Source organism: Oryctolagus cuniculus, chromosome 6 (genome assembly GCF_964237555.1).
Source record: "Oryctolagus cuniculus chromosome 6, mOryCun1.1, whole genome shotgun sequence".
In the NCBI taxonomy this organism is placed as follows: Eukaryota; Metazoa; Chordata; class Mammalia; order Lagomorpha; family Leporidae; genus Oryctolagus; species Oryctolagus cuniculus.
Window position 1 is genome coordinate 160,176,815 of NC_091437.1, and position 17,370 is coordinate 160,194,184.

General features: G+C 52.7%; 1 protein-coding gene across 3 annotated transcripts in view; it reads right to left on the reverse strand.

Annotated features, from left to right (window-relative positions):
* The window catches only part of ZFAT (zinc finger and AT-hook domain containing), a 205,903-nt gene that overhangs the window by 124,804 nt on the left and 63,729 nt on the right, over positions 1-17,370 (reverse strand). For all 3 annotated transcript variants that reach the window (XM_070075863.1, XM_070075861.1, XM_070075862.1), the window contains exon 4: positions 3,142-3,327. In XM_070075863.1, coding sequence (XP_069931964.1) covers positions 3,142-3,327 — 186 coding nt within the window. The remainder of the gene's footprint in view (positions 1-3,141; positions 3,328-17,370) is intronic.

Below are 17,370 nucleotides of genomic sequence, written 5' to 3' on the forward strand. Positions count from 1 at the left end.
TGAGTGTATGTGTGTGTGTGCACATGTGTGCACGTGAAGGGGGTGAGGCCAAGTGGCATATTTTCTTTGATCTTATTAAACAAAAACATATTCACATATATGCATATACATATCATATACATATCATATACACATGGATGGCCTTGCAAGGTTCTATACACGGAGTAGAGGAAATGGATGTCAACAGGACACTGGGCTGTCTGGGGTCCAACCCCAAATACACGAGTGCCTTGAGATCTCAAGGTGCCTGGTTCTAAACCGTGAAACGGTCTGCAGTGGAAAGCCTCAACTGTAACTCTGCAATTGTACGAAGTGAGAAGAAGGACACCCTCTCCTAGCAGTGGACCCTGCATACGTAGGTGTGCATAACATGTGTGCAAAACAAAGACCCCAATGTCTCTTTGTTCCTGGAATAGCAAAGAGAATTAACCCCACTTGTTGCCCTCACTACAGAAACCTCAAAATGCCTCCACTGACTTTCCAGAACATTTGTGGGGTGGTGCCTGTCTGGGTACCATCGAGAACAGGAAACTCTCTTCTGGGACTTGCGTTTTTTAAAACAATACTGTTCTCCCATGAGTGGGGCAGACAAATGGCTTTCCAGAAAGTTCTATTCATATGATTGTATATGATTTACTCTCTACTGATCACCTCACCCAGCAGTGAAGTATAAAAGAAGAATATCTTTAATAATGAATTGCTATGAGACAAGTAAATAGTTGCCAAAAAGGCTGAAGCTGTTCTAAAAATCCTAAATAATATTTAAAGTTTTACCTGATGGCTATTGCCCCAAATGGATACAAAAGAAAGTTACTGGATTTTGAAATCGATCATAAACTGCTTCTGACTGAAGAGCCCCATCCTGGAAGAGACTTTTAATAAAAGGTAGTAGAAAAACAGTTTGGCACTTGCTCAATCGGACTTACCCCTAATGGTAGAGCTAGAAACGTGCCAGGGGATTCCAATTCAATCCCATCAAGGTGGCATGTACCATTGCCATCTCACTAGTCAAAGTGATCAGTTTAAGTTCATAATTGATCATAATGATAGGATTAAGTGTCAAAGGGATCACATAAACAAGACTACTGTCTGCTAATAAAAACTGATAGAATTAAAAAGGAGAGAATGATCCAACATGGGAAGTGGGATACACAGCAGACTCATAGAATGCCAGATGTCCTAAACAGCACTCTGGCCTCAGAATCAGCCCTTAAGGCATTCAGATCTGGATAAAAAGCCCATGAACGGGCCATCAAACCATCAAAGAATGAGGTACCTATCTCTGAATGGAGGAGAGAACTTCCACTTTGACTATGGCCTTGTCTAAATAAGATCGGAGCTGGTGAACTCAAGAGGCTTCCATAGCCTTGGCAACTCATGACAAGAGCCTCAGGTGATTACTGACGTCATAAATAAGAGTGTCAATTGTTAAATCAACAACAGAAGTCACTGTGCACTTACTCCCCATGTAGGATCTCTGTCCTTAATGTGTTGTACTATGCAAATTAATGGTAAAACAACTACACAAACAGTACTTTATACTTTGTGTATCTGTGTGGGTGCAAACTGTTGAAATCTTTACTTAGTATATACTAAGTTGATCTATATATAAAGATAATTGAAAATGAATCTTGATGAAGAATGGGATGGGAGAGGGAGTGGGAGATGGGATGGTTGTGGGTGGGAGGGAGGTTATGGAGGAAAAGCCGCTATAAACCAAAAGTTGTACTTTGGAAATTTATATTTATTAAATAAAAGCTGAAAAAAAAGGTAGTACAAATAGATAGAATTAAAAAGGAGAGAATGTACTAACATAGGAAGCAATCCACACAGCAGATTCATAGAATGACAAATGCCCTAAACAGCACTCTGACCTCAGAATCAGCCCTTAAGGCATTTGGATCTGGCTGAAAAGCCCATGAGAGCATCTCAAGCATGGAAAGCCAAGACACTGTGGCAAAAAATGTTCTGCATGAAGGATCTCTGTGAGTGAGATCCCAGTGGAAAGAAGGGGCCATCAAAGAAGGAGGTACTTTCTCTGAAGGGAGGAGAGAACTTCCAGTTTGCTTATGGCCTTGTCTAAATAGTGATGGTGTTTGTGAACTCAAAAGGCTTCCATAGCCTTGGCAGTTCATGTCAAGAGCCTCAGGTGATCACTGACATAAATAAGAGTGTCAATTGTTAACAACAGGACGCACTGTGCACTTGTTCCCCACGTAGGACCTCTGTCCTTAATGAGTTGTACTATGTAATTAACTATAAAACTTGTTTTCAAACAGTACTTTATACTTTGTATGTGTGTGTATGGGTGCAAATTGTTGAAATCTGTACTTAGTATATGAGTTGATCTTCTGTATATAAAGTTAATTAAAAATGAATCTTAATGAAGAATGGGATGGGAGAGGGAGTAGGAGGTGGGACAGAAGTGGGGTGGGAAGACGGGTATTGGGGGGGAAGAACCACCATATTCCAAAAGCTGTACCTATGAAATTTGTATTCATTAAATAAAAGCTTTCTTTTTTTTTTTTAAACTTTTATTTAATGCATATAAATTTCCAAAGTACGACTTATGGATTACAATGGCTTCCCCCCCATACCGTCCCTCCCACCCACAACCCTCCCCTTTCCCACTCCCTCTCCCCTTCCATTCACATCAAGATTCATTTTCGATTATCTTAATATACAGAAGATCAGCTTAGTATACATTAAGTATGGATTTCAACAGTTTTTCTTTAAAAAATAGTATAACTTATCTACCAGGTATTCGTGCAACACGAAATTGGAGACAGAAATTTCCAGCATTATAAAATACCTGGTGAACCCACTAAAAATACAAAAGGAGTTAGGCAGAGTCAGCCTGGGCCGAGGGGGCTCACACAGAGGAGGACAGCTGAGCAGTGGGGGAGGGGCAGAGACTAGCAGGGCCAGCAGGGCTCGCCGCCTCCTCTGTGAGCCACCCCAACAGCCCTGGCTATGTGGGTCTGCCATGGTTCCAACGTAACCGGGCACCAAGTAGGGGGCCACCAGCAGATGAACCCCTGGGGCCACAGGCTGGAGCGAGAACTCGGACAACGCCGTCGCACCGCCCACGGCTGACACGGCCCCACAGTGACACTTCCACGTCCCGCCTGCTGAGGTCACCTGGAATGGCTTCATGCGCAGTTAGGACCACACTGATGATGGGCTTCTTTGCTCCGGAAGGCTGCCCGGCCTCCTTTCCTGAGATCTTCTGCACTTTCTCTGTTTTCTGTGCCCGGGGTCTCTTCGGGGCCTTGTCGCGATCATCTTCCTTATGCTTCTTTTCCAGCTCAAGATCTGACTCATTACCTAGGGAGTAAGCAGCAAGAGGTATAAAATACCCTTTGTGTCAGTGACAGGGAGTGGGTGTGACTCTCCTTTGGGCTGGTGATAGAGGAAACAGATGGATACAAGCCCCTCCCTTGCTGGTCCACAGTCCGCCACAGTCTTGCTGCACGGCCCCCTCTGGCTCTTCCCTCACTCAATGCGACACACAGTCAGTGCACCCAGCCACAGGCTACACTCAGGGCCCCGGAACACAGGAGCACACTGCCAGAAAAAGCAGACGTGGCGTCTTGTCTTTTTCTCACAAAGCCTCAGAGTCCTCAAAAGCATTAGGTAGCAACACCGCAAGGAAGATAAACTCCAAGGTTTACAGCCTAAGAAAGAAACCACTCCCTCACTTATGAGTGTGTGCCAGGCCTGGTGGCAGGAGCAGGAGAATGCTGGATCTGGCCCCGGGGGCCCTGCAGTCCGGGACAGTCCACTGTGAGCCCAGGGGATGAGAGGGGGCTCCAGACGATTCCAGAAGGGACAGCAGATTCTACTCGAGAGGTCAGGAGGGCTTCCTGGGAGGGAACTCATATCTAAAAAACACAGTTAGTACAAGAGTGGCTGGGGTTATGCGGCAGAGGTAGCTGCTGTCCAAAACAGCAGGATTCCAGTCTAATGTGGGGCAGCAAAGACCAGGAGGAAACTACTGGGTACAAAGCTGTGGGGAAGCAGTGAGGCAGAAATAAAACTGGGAAAGGGAGTAAGACAGAGCCAGCCCCAGAGGGCCCTGCATGCCCACGAGGTGTCTGGGAGTAAGACAGAGCCAGCCCCAGAGAGCTCTGCATGCCCACGAGGTGTCTGGGAATAAGACAGAGCCAGCCCCAGAGGGCCCTGCATGCCCACGAGGTGTCTGGGAGTAAGACAGAGCCAGCCCCAGAGGGCCCTGCATGCCCACGAGGTGTCTGGGAGTAAGACAGAGCCAGCCCCAGAGGGCCCTGCATGCCCACGAGGTGTCTGGGAGTAAGACAGAGCCAGCCCCAGAGGGCCCTGCATGCCCACGAGGTGTCTGGGAGTAAGACAGAGCCAGCCCCAGAGGAACCTGCATGCCCACGAGGTGTCTGGGAGTAAGACAGAGCCAGCCCCAGAGGGCCCTGCATGCCCACGAGGTGTCTGGGAGCTTCCTTGGCAGAGTGCCAGGGCACTGGACTCCAAGGCTCCTGGAGGAAGCCTGGGCGCGTAGTGGGAGAAGCTGCTGGCGTTGCACGGATGGAGCAGAGGCCCAGCTCTTGCTGAGGACGTCCTGCCAAGTGGCGCGACAGCCACGTCTTCTGACCATCAAAGGAAAAACTGCAAATCCAGACTCTTACAGGCTCCAACCTTAAATTTCTTGTAACAGTGGGGGAGCCCACTGTCTCTGGGGAGACTTGCAGGCTCCCATCCGCAGCCCTTGGAAGGCAATGGTGAGCCACTGACGCAGTCTAAGCTGGGGAAAGGCTGCACAGCATCTGGGCTTTAAGTCTGTGCCACTGTTGTGCAGGAGAAACCGAGTGGGTTCAGAGCACCCAGTGCAGAGTGACGGCGTGGGCCCCAGACAGGGCATCAGCCCAAAGGTGAGAAACGTGTATGTGAAGGTGAAGAACGAAGGCCTGTGCGCTGCTCCAGGTTTTTACAGGAGCGGGAACACAGGGAAGGGAGAAAGACAGCTCTCGCTGTCTTAGAACCACAGCCGCGCTCTCTGAAACAAGATGCTTAAGAATCCCCTCGTCACGGTGCCTGGCAGGTGCACAGGGAGGGACTCCACAGAGCGCTGCACCAGACATGAATGGGCAGTGGGTGGGCAGGGGCAGGTCAGGCGGGGTTCAGAAAGCCACTATCCAGGAGCTGAAATCAGAGCCAGGGAGAGGCCAGAGGAATGGGAGAGAGCAGACAGAGACAGCCCCAGGCAGCCCGGTCAGTCTGCGCTCCTGTGCTCCATGGGATCAAGTCGGCCTCCCCAGGCCCACACAGAGAGGGTCAGGGATGTCCAGAGGGAAGAGATAAAAGGAGAAGGTGATGATCCCGGGGAAGGCGTGCGCTCAAGATGAGGCAAGGGAACACCTGGCTGGGGCTCAGACAGTCCAGACACACAGCCTGCTTCTCCACACCCCCTAGGCGAGGGCTTTGCAGTGCCTGCCCTGTCGGCCAGGGGCCAGGATTGCATTCAGACCTAGTGGAGCAGGGCAGTGCTGGCTGGAAAGGGACCTTCAGTGTCCCTTCACACCAGGTGAAGGGGAAAATGAACAGAGGAGGTCGCTGAGTCACGCAGAACCGAACGTCACTCCCCGAAGCCGAGGCAGAACTCCAGGCCCACACCTAAAGGACAGGAGACTCACAGGGCAGAGGATCAACCAAAAACAGGAGTGCTGTGTGCGTGAGGCTGGACAGCACCACGCCCAACAGCAGTTTTTGCCTTACTTCTGTTTTTTTTAGTGACTACAATAAAAACTTTCAAGAGGTCTACAAATTGCCTAAATTACAGAAATGCGTTGTGCGCCCTACATGTTGGACAACCCACATGCACAGAGACCTGAGCGTAACACATGGAATGTTATAAAAAGACAGAAACAGCATCTTACAGGGCTTCTTGCTTGAAAATGATGCTTCACTTTATAACAGAATTCACCAAGAGATACAACTCGATATGTGGGTGATAAGCCAGGAATAGATATGTGCTCTCTCACTCGCTCTCGTGCTCGCTCTCTCTCTCTCTCTCTCTCACACACACACACACACACACGCACGTACACAAGAAGGACCTCAGAATCAGATCTTGCCAAAAGCTTAACCCAGGTTAACAGCGCAGATCAACAGCAAACAGGCACGCACCCAAGACAGGCAGCATCCATAGGAAGCAGCGGAAGAGACCCCCACGCTCCGCAGGGGATAAACTGGATGTCAACTCTGTTTGAGCATCGCGTGTCAGGTGCACACTGCAGAACCAGGCATGTGGGGATGGGGGGTGGGCAGGTGAGGGTCTGGAAGCCACACACCAGTGCCAAGAGGGGGGCAAGCAAGATGGCAGCAGCAGAACACATCCCAGAGGTCATCTCCCCACTGAGACACTGGTTTGCACAGCAACTCACCAAAGTCACAAGAGCTACAGAAGCCAGGCAAGAGACCACAGTGCCTGGTTTTAGTTTAATAATAAGAAAAGATGGGGCCGGTGTTGTGCCATAGTAGGTTGAGCCTCTGCCTATGACACTGGCATCTCTTTTGGGTGTTGGTTCCTGTCCCGGTTGCACATCTTCTGATCCAGCTCTCTGTTATGGCCTGGGAAAGCAGTGAAGATGGCCCAAGTGCTTGGGCCCCTGCACCCACTTAGGAGACCCAAGGAAGCTCCTAGCTCCCAGCTTCGGGTCAGTCCAGTTCCAGCTATAACAGTCATTTGGGGAGTGAACCAGCAGATGGAAGACCTCTCTCTCTCTCTCTGTCTCTCCCTTTTTCTGTCTGTAACTCTACCTCTCAAAGAAATAAATAAAATCTTTTTTTAATTAATTTATTTTTTTGACAGGCAGAGTTAGGCAGTGAGAGAGAGACAGAGAGAAAGGTCTTCCTTTTTCCATTGGTTCATCCCCAAGTAGCTGCTACGGCCGGTGCGTTGCGGCCCGCGCACTGCGCCGATCTGAAGCCAAGAGCCAGGTGCTTCTCCTGGTCTCCCATGGGGTGCAGGGCCCAAGCACTTGGGCCATCCTCCACTGTACTCCCAGGCCACAGCAGAGAGCAGGCCTGGAAGAGGGGCAACCAGGGCAGAATCCGGTGCCCCCGACCGGGACTAGAATCCGGTGTGCCGGCGCCACAGGCGGAGGATTAGCCTAGTGAGCCACAGCGCCGGCCAAATGAAATCTTAAAACAGAAAAAGAGAGAGAGAAGATGCACTGAAGAAGGCAGGACAGAGAAAGCTGCCGCTCACCCCTTTCCCAGCCCCGGGGAGCACAGCCTGAAAGGATACTCCCGTGAGGGGGGAGGGGGACTGAGTTCACTCCTCAGACTCCAGACCAGGGCCAGGCCTGCTATGCTGAAACCTAGATGCAGACAGGGCCCCACAACCTCCAGTCCCAGGCCACACCTGCAGACTGGCCCCTCAACCCTCCTGAGCCAAGCGGACCACCCCACCTCCCCTCTCCTCACTGCTGCAGACAGTGGAGCAAGACTTCAGCCACTGCAGGGTAGGTGAGAGTGAGCCAGGGTTTTGCACTGGAGCGCAGTATCAGCACCGCCGTGGTGAGACGCAGCACCAGACGGCCCCTCCCACAGGCTGGACTCCCAGACAGCTCCAGAACTGCTCTAGCTCCAGTGGAGACCTGGACCCTGGCAGAACAGGTGGATGCTGCATCACCCCCAGCCTCTCGAGAGCTTGCTATGCTGCTGCAGCACAGAGCAGGGCCCTGTGCAACCCAGGGCAAACTCGGGTGTGAGCCAGCTTAATGCTGGCCTGGGCAGCCAAGGGACTGCCCTCCCCACCCCTTCCCCAACTGCAGGTTATGGCAGGAAGCAAGTTTTCAGCCACTGGGGTGGGCAGCAAAGTGAGCACAGGACTGTCGTGGACCTGGTAAGACCACCACTGAGTAAATACCAACAGTGCTTGTTCCCTCAGTCAGTGGACAAACCAGCACCTAAAGATACTATCTTTGTGAAAAAGCCTTTTAGCACTAGAGCTGCCCTGGTCCTAAGGGGAGACCTGTGGCCCCAGGCCACTGGGCTAACATCCTGGCCAGCATCACCTGTGCCTAGCAGCAGCAGCCGTGGGCTGCAAGCCCACCTCAGCAGCAGGTGGAGTCCTAGCAAAGTGAGCCTTGGCCATGCCCTGTGCTGTGCTTGTCTTGGGAGGCTGTGGTCTCTGGCTGTGACCTGGCATCACAGGGCAGGTGGCCACAAGTCTGCTCATCCCATCCATGGCCCAGTGCTAGGCAACATAACACTGACAGAGTAATCACCGGCTTAGGAGAAGGAAAGGTAGACGGGTGTGGAGACACTGCCTAGACACCAGGGACTCAACCTGCCCTGCCAGGCGTGGGTCAACGCTATCTGAATCCTGACCACGTCCTTGCCAAGGGTACCCAAGCCTGAATCCTGACCACGTCCTTGCCAAGGGTACCCAAGCAAACTCTCCCAGACCATGGGCCAGCACTCCCACAACCCCATCATGATGACTGCAGGCCAGCACGCCTTTGACCCCAGACCCACTAACAGTCCCCATACCCCCCTGCTGGGTCAGAGAAGCACCATGCCACCACTGTTGTTGTCACCAACTGCTGTGGAAGAAGGTATAGGGAGGCTACCCTACTGCTTCCAACCAGAACTGAAGCCAGAGCAGCCTGCAAGCCAACATCTGAAGGCAGAGCTTCAGGAAAAAGCTTCTGACCACGAAAGCGCTCATTAAAAGTCACGGAAACGACGAATCCGCCAGATGCACGAACATCAATGCAGGGACCCAGGGAGCGTGAAAAAGCCAGGGGACAGGACGGCCACGGGAGAGCCCAACAGTGCTTCTGGTGACAGATCCCAAAGGAAGGCAGGCCGGGGAAATGACTGACACGGAATTCAAAAGGACGATGGTAAGGATGCAGGAGAATACACGCCGCTGAATGGACTCGGAAAACAATGCGAGATGGGAATGAGAAATTCAGCAGAGAGATAAGGATCTTGAAAAAGCAGCAAACAGAAATCCTGGAAATGAACTCAACAAGCCAAATGGGAAAAAAAAAAAAAAATACAGCTGAATGCCCCAGCCACAGCCCAGAGCAAGCAGAAGTGACATCTGAATTGAAGACATGGAAGTCTTTCCAAATTTCCCAGCCAACCAAAAACAAACAAACAAGCAAGGAATGAAGACAGCCTTGACACCTCTGGGACACCACTAGGAGAACAAATGGTGGGCATCTTGAGGGCAGAGGGAGGAGGCAACGCATAGATGACCTCACTGAAATGACAGCTGAAAACGTCCCCAAATTTCAGAAATACCTGGACATCCAAGTACAGGAGGCCCTCAGGACCCCAGATAACACGACCAGAGAAGAGCCTCACTGCAACACATGACAGTCAACTCTGCAGCGTCCAACACAGCCTGAGACGTCTACCTCTGCAGGAGCAAGGCACCCGGGCCAGGTAAGGTGGCCCCGTGGGACCAACAGCACATTTCTCCCTGCAGAAACTCCACAGGTCGTGAGGACTGAATGGAATGACAAACTCCAAGGTCTGGAAGAAAAACAGAATTCCAGCCAGGAATACCACACCCAGCCAAGCTACGCTTCATCAAGAAGAAATAAAGACCAGCAAAAACTGAGGGACCTCCTCACCACCAGACGAGCCTTACTGAAGAGGCTTAAGGGAGTCGTCCACTCAGAGGCAGGGAAACTTAACTACCACCATGAAGACATGTAGAGGTGCAAAACTCACTCCTAAAATAAGGAGCAAAGTAAACATAAGAAATCCTTTAAATGACAAGGCTGAGTCAATGCTTATCAGTCATAAACTTGACTATAAACGGGACTAAACTCCTCGATTAAGTGATTCATACTGGCTAAAAGGATTAGAGAGAAGGACCAGCATTCTAGTGCCTACAAGAAACTCACTCTACCTCTGAAGACGCACAGAAAAGAGAAAGCAGAAATGAGCAGGCGTAGCCGTACTGGTGTCAGACAAAACAGACCTCAAGACAAAAGCTAGAACAAGAGACAGAGAAAGTCATCATGCAATCATCCAGGGATCAATTCAACAAGATTTAACAACTGTAAATGTATACTCACCTAATGAGGAACACACAATTTTATTTAAAAATTATTATAACTAACATAGGAGAGAAAAGTCCCAGTGTAATAATAGAGACCTGACCTACCCACTTTCATCAACGGACAGAAAATCCAGGCAAAAATTCAAAAAAGGGCATCAGAGTTAAGCTGGACTACAGACTAAATGGCTCTAACAGACGTTACGGAACACTCCATCAAACAGCTGCAAAACACACATTCTCTTCATCAGCACCTGGAACATTTTCTATGCCACAAAACAAATCTCAACGAAGTCAAGAAAACCAAAATCATATCATGTATCACTTGTGACCACAATAATAAACCAGAAATCAAAAACGAAACCTGAGAAATGATGCAAATACAACTGAACATGCCTCAGAAACAACGTGTCACTAGACAGGACCTGGTTGGTGGCCTCCACGGGTGCCTGGGATTTCGTCAGGAAGGAGCCCACCGCCAGCATCACTGGTCCTTTGGGAGAGCACAGAGCCCCGAGAGCTCTGAGGACCCTCCCCAGGCACGCCTGGCTCTCAGCCCACATCCCCGACACGGGCCCAGGACACACCTGCTCTCAGGTCCTGTGTGGGAATTCTCACTCTAAACCAAAGCCCTCTCCAACAGCCAGACGCTGCCGGAACCCATGGCCAAGTCCCCCTCAGGCCTGCCTTCCTGTCTGGCCCCCTGAAAGCATAATAAAGAAGTAAACTACAAGCTCTGTTGGAAGGTCACAGTTCTTCTAGAGCCCAGTGAAAGTGCAGGGGTGGGGAGCAGTGAAGAATGAGTTCCTAGAGTGCGGCCCACCACTCTCACTCTGACCAAAGTGCCTCCCGCAACACTCCCTGCTGGGCAGGAAGCTCCAGGGACCCGGCTCTTGTTTCTCATCTGCCTTCCTCCATAGGACACGTGTGCTCTAAGAGGCCAGACAGGATTCAGCCTCCCACTGCACCCAACACATTCAAGAAATGCAATAAAGAGGATGGAGAAGGGAGACGCCTCGAACCTCCCAACCTCACCCACTCACCCAATAAGTAACAGGGAAGGGCTCTGGGGGTTTCGCTGGTGCCGGACACTGGGACCCACAGAAGGGCCAGGCCAGACCCTGCCTTCAGGCCACACATCCCTGGGCAGGGGATGAGCAAGTACGGTCACCGCCCAGTCAGGCAGCACACTGCACCTGGCACCATCTCCATCAGCCCTCACCACCCGGTGGGGCAGGACCAATCCTGAGCCCTCTACAGACACCAGGGAGCAGAGGCTCCGTGACAGAAGAGGTGACCCCACCAGAGGTGCTCCCCTGCAGGGGCAGACCCCCTGGCGCCCAGGCCCCTCCCACTACAAAGGGAGCCCTCCCACACCCCTCCCCAACCTCTGACAAGGGGCATGGAGGAACCAGCTCTGCGGTGGGCTCCAGGAGGGGACGAGGGGCAGACGGCACTCTGGCCTGGCCAGTCTTGCTTCTGTGCGGGAATCTGCTCCTTAAAGGCAGGCTAGCTGCCCGTAAAGGACCCCATCCTGCCTCCCGCCCCGCCGCCCTCTGGTGCAGACCGGGCGCTCTCTGACATCAGGGCAAGCAAATGCTATGGGGCTGTGGGTGCTGAAGGCCTGCAGGTGGGACGCTTGAGCTGTGTGGCCTCAGTGAGTCCCCATAAACAGCCATAGACCATTTGTTCCTAATGCTTCCTGCAGATGCAGGACCCCCCAGGACATAGTTGGCTCTGTGTCCCTCCAGCCCAGACGTCCACGGCCTGGCACTGGCCCAGTGCATCCGCTCCGCCCGCTGAGAGCCTGACCCCTCTGGTGGTAAAACTGCCAGGATGGCAGGGCAGGGACACAGGCAAAGTCAGAGGCCCCCAGGGAGCTCTGGTGGTGTACTTGCCCTGGTCTCAGAACGCCCAGGGCCTAGGACAGTGTCTGGGGAGGGCGAGCTGGCAAGTTGGGGTCTCCCGATAAGCACGTCCAAGGGTGGGAAATAAAGAAGTCAAAGAGAGCTGGTGGGGCGGGCACCCAGGCTAGACCCCAAGCCCCACAGACTCCACCTGCAAGAGGCACCAGCTCCCAAACACCCTGACTCGGGCACGGGAGCTGATTACACGATTAATGCTCAGGCCAAGTCTTGCTTGCAAGCTGCACTGAAGATACATCTTCACGGGGCACTGCAAGAGCTCTCTATCCAAGAGCAAACAGGAAGTGAACTTACTGAGATCAACAGCCGAAATCTGGCCGCCAGGCTTAAACAGGCAACAGAGGGGACGGGCACAGGCCCCACGGAACTTTCTATGGCCCTGCCCTGGGTGAGCCAGCTCCCGGGAGGGGGGCGACGCCTGTCTGGCTTTGCTGCTTTATGGACGTACTGCGAGGCAGGCGCACTGCACTCCTCGGGGCGGGTCGTGACAGCGCACAAAGCACTTTGATCAGCACTAACCAGCACCTGCGCCCCCGCCGTCACACACACGGCGTGCACAGTGTGCCTCTGAGACAATCTTCCCACGCTCCGCTCCTTCCTCCAAGGATCATAAACGTCTGCGCCGGGAAAACAAGGCCCTCCGCGGCAGTCAGTTTCACAACACTCGGCGGCGCCGTCCGAGTCCCGCTGTGACTGTCCGGGCACTGAGACCACGGTTATCTTCTCACGTGAACTCCTGAGGCAGCTGTACAATGAGTCACTGATGAAAGCGCACACTTTCTCCCCCACAGTCTCCCTCACCTGTCCTCCACATCCCTCCAGGGCCCTGCAAACAGCACTGACGCTACAGGGCAGGCCGTGTGAGGCACCATGTCTTACATCACCGCAACGAAAGGTCACCGTTCGGACGACGCGTGGAGAACACCGGGTCTGGAGTCAAGGGCACCTGAGCTGGGGCCAGGCTCCTCCCTTGGCAGAGGAGTTTGGAAGGCTGGAATCTGCAGAATGAGTCAGCGTAAGGTCACTGCAGGCACGGCCGCAGAACCTGCTCACACGGGGAAGCGCACAGTGAGCCTGGGGCCGCACACCTGGAGATGCAATGCTGAACTGGTGACGGGCAGGTGAGGAGTTAAATGTAAATGCAATCAGGCATTTGTAGAAATTAGTTCAGACGCGTTCATTTATAATTAATGCTGCGCTAATATTCTACAGCACCTATTCTAAATTGCCCAAGCACTAATTAAATCTCAGAATACCCTGTAGAGTGAAGCGTTATCAGCCACGGTAACAGAAAGCTCAGAACAGTTGTCAGAACAGCAGACTGATAAGGGATTATGCTAGGGGACTCTGCCACGGAGCCAATCCTCCCTGCCAACACAACAGTTTGAAAAGCTTCTTCGCCGCAAGAAGTTTGCTCTAACCTGCTGAATATGCATCACACTCCTTCCCCTGTTCCCTCGGGCTTTCTCACATCTCCCCGTCTCTCTTGCTGCCAGGGAAGGGCAGGCAAGCACCTGCTCCCACCAGGAAGACACCGGCCCTCCTCTTCCACATCACCCCATGTGCCCCACACTGAGCACACTGACAAACCCAGACCTCCTCACGCGTACCTGCACCGCTTCGCCTGCAGGGCTCTGCAAGAACCATCAGCGGGGGAAACGCCCGGCTCATCTCCCCCACCTCCACCTCCACCTCCAGGGGCAAGTCATCCTAAGAGATGGGGTGTGCGGCCCCTGCTCCAGGAAGTCTTCCAGGATGCGCCCGACAGACACGTGGGCCCGCCTGCTCCCTGTGGTTCAACCCGCCACCGTATTTTATCTGTTTACATCCCTGTCCTTGTCCCCTGCCCCTCAGACGCTCAAGGTAAGAGGCTTTTATTACTCCCACCCCCGAGGTCTGGCTTGGTGTCTGGCCACAGCCCAAGCTCAGAAAGCTGGAGGGAGAACGAGGAGTGGAGAATCTGCCTGCTGCAGGGATCTCACTGAGGCCCTAGCCGCAGCCACGTTCTGACATCCTGGATGCCCGAGGCCCAGCGGCATGGCTGCTTTTAAAGGTTGCTGGGCCCTAGGCCATCCATCCTACAAGGGCTCAGCTCCTCAGGAGGCTCTTCCAAGACAGAGTGAGAATGCACAGCGCTGTGTGTCTCCCCAGCAATAACCCCTGGGCGGAATTCTGTCAGTGTGTCCCCAGCTGCTGCCTCCAGCAAAGGCTCTGAGTGCCCTCTGGTGAGCAAGAGCCACAGTGGACTGGCAGCCAAGGGAGGGTGCACGGTAGCAAGAGCCACAGTGGACTGGCAGCCAAGGGAGGGTGCATGGCACCCTCCTGGTTTCAGATGGTGTCCCTCTCCCTGGAAGTCCTCATGACCAGCAAGAGGGGAGCTCTAATTCATGGAGCTTGGGGGCAGGCAGCAGCCAGGTCCCAAGTGGCCTAGCAGTTCCTGGCAGTTCCTGAGCAGCCTGGACTGTGTGGGAGCCACAGTGGTTGTCGTGGGGGTGCAGACTTCAGGGCAAGGAGAAGGCTGCAGGGAACACCTCTAACACGAGGGAGAGCACCCCAGTGGGAAGGCCAGACCATCCACGGCGACGGGAGGAGAGGGAAAGAGAATTCCTCTCCAGGGCTCCCAGCTCACCCTCCTGAGTGTATTTTACGTGTGCTTTGTAATATCTGGGACATATTAACACAGGACCAAAAAGCCTGGGTTCACATCCCTGGCCCATCACTTCCGTCTGTGAGACACTGGCAAAAATGTTCCCCTCAGTTTCTTAAACCATAAAACAGGGAGCTCATGGGGCTTAAAAAAAAAAGATTTATTTATTTGAAAGGCAGAGTTAGAGAGAAAGAGAGAGAGAGAGAGAGAGATCTTTCATTCACTAGCTCACTCCTCAAATGGCTCTAACAGCTGGGGCTAGGCCAGGTCAAAGCCAGGAGCCAAGAGCTTCTTCCAGGTCTCCCACGTGGGTGCAGGGGCCCAAGCACTTGGGCCATCTTCCACTGCTTTCCCAGGCCATCAGCAGAGAGCTGGATTGGAAGTGGAGCACCTGAGGCTGGCACCATGGCACACTAGGTTAATCCTCCACCTGCAGCGCCGGCATCCCATATGGGCGCCAGGTTCTAGTCCCGGCTGCTCCTCTTCCAGTCCAGCTCTCTGCTTTGGCCTGGGAAAGCAGTAGAAGATGGCCCAAGTGCTTGGGCCCCTGCACCCACATGGGAGACCAGGAAGAAGCACCTGGCTCCTGGCTTCAGATTGGTGCAGCTCTGGCCATTGCGGCCATTTGGAGAGTGAACCAATGGAAGGAAGACCTTTCTTTCTGTCTCTCTCTCCCACTGTCTGTAACTCTACCTGTCAAATAAATAAATAAAAATCTTAAAAAAAAAAAAAGTGGAGAGCCAGGACTTGGACTGGTGCCCATATGGGATGCCAGCACTGCAGGTGGCTGCTTAATCCATTATGCCATAATGCCAGGCCCCTCTCATGGGGGGCTTTGATGAAGAGAAAATGAATGGATATTTGTAAGACACTCAGAACAATGGCAGACTCACAGACAGACCTCTACAGATACCTATTAAATTAAAAAAGCAAAAATTACTAATAACTGAATATTTACTATCTTCCCCAGAATATGTGCAAACCACCAAAGTACACTGCACAGAGATAAGACAGGAACCTGCAGGAGAAGTGATAAGGCCCAGCCTATGGCACCACAAGCAGAGAGGCAGGGGGCTACAGAAAGGGCAGGGGACCATTGGACGGCACGGGAGGTGGCAGGTGAGATGTGTGAACACTGGGACCAGTCACCAAGATGGGGTGTGGGAGCAGCAAAGAGCTGGACCAGGAGTTCAGTGATGAACACTCGGTGCGGCCACGCTGCAGTGTGGACACCCACCCCCCACCCCGGTAATGAGAGCCAGGGCACCTTTGCAAAGTGCCAGGACAGAACCAGTGTCAGAACCACGGAATCGGAGAGGGACCCTGTGGGAAGGGGGGGGGGGGGGGGGGCCTGAGCACTTCTAGCTCTGCCCACCCCAGGACGCGGCAGAGCCGCACTTCCTGGCCAACGAACTTCTGGAGCAGAGACAACACTGAAATCAACCCTCAGGGCTCTGACCAGCCATGTTGAGAAATGATAGCTCCGCTCTGCTGGGCCCTGCAGGTGCAGTACAGGACGCCTCTGGGGTCTGGGGCACGACCCAGCCTCCCTGACCAGCAGGGTCAGGGACTGTTACATGATGGGCATAAGAGGAGCAGCTCCCAGAGCAGGCAGAGCAGCGGTGCAGAGGGACAGGAGCTGGGGACAGCAGACACGGAAGGCAGTGCGAGGTGTGCCAGGCCCCAGGCCCACAGGAGCAGCCCAAGGCTCAGCACAGCTGCAGCAGAAGAGAGAAACCATGGGTCAACAGCAGCAAAAGGAAACGGGCCTGGTGGCTGTGATGGTCAGAGGCTGACCGCCTGCAGCGTTTCACACACACTGTCGGGTCAGCTGGTTTGCTAACGCAAATGCAGAAGGCAGAGACTCAAAATACTGAGGAAAACCTGTTCACGAGGATTACAGGTGCATCTCAGGTGAGGCCGTGAAACAAACGCTTGTCTTCCAAAGGAAGGGCTTAACAAGAGTTCAGAGGAAATCTTCGCAACCCTCCTTGCATAAGATGACCCCAGAAATAACAAGCGTGGAGAGGTTCTAAAGTCACTTTTATAAACTTGACATATTGATTTTGGAGGGCAGCAAAATGTTTCTCTAAAACACCAGCTGTTCCGCATAAGGGCAGAAAAACAAAAACCTCTTTTCCTGGATTCTGTTACTATAGAAATGCAGAAAAAAATAAATAGGCATTGAATACGTATCAAAAGTGTTATTTTCACCTGCCATAGTTCACAGCAGGGAAAAGGTTTATTTTGTTTTCTTCTAATTGTTTTAACAAGCTATGGCGTCAAGGTCAATTACTGGAAATGTCACTAAGCTGCTCCTCACCTAGCAGGTATTGCAACAATTACATGAGACTTTTCCAGCTACAGTGTCGCACTTGGCCAGCCTGGGAACACAAGGCAGCTGCAGGAGCATGGCCACAGTGCAGTCAGGCCTGTGGTCACTGGCACATGTAAGAGAGGCTTCCATAGGGCACAGAGAGGGAAAAACACCCAGAGCTTTCAACTTCCCATGTGAGAACTGTTAAATTAACATCCCGTTGGGTGGCTGGCATTATGACATAGCAGGTAAAGGCCCTGCCTGTGAGACCAGTATCCTATATGAGTCCTGGCTGCTCCACTTCCAATCCAGCTGCCTGCTAACGCACCTGAGAAAGCAGTGGAGGATGGCCCAAGTGCTTGGGTCCTTGCCACCCACATGGGAGCCCTGGGTGGAGTTCCTGGCTCCTGGCTTCAGCCTAGCC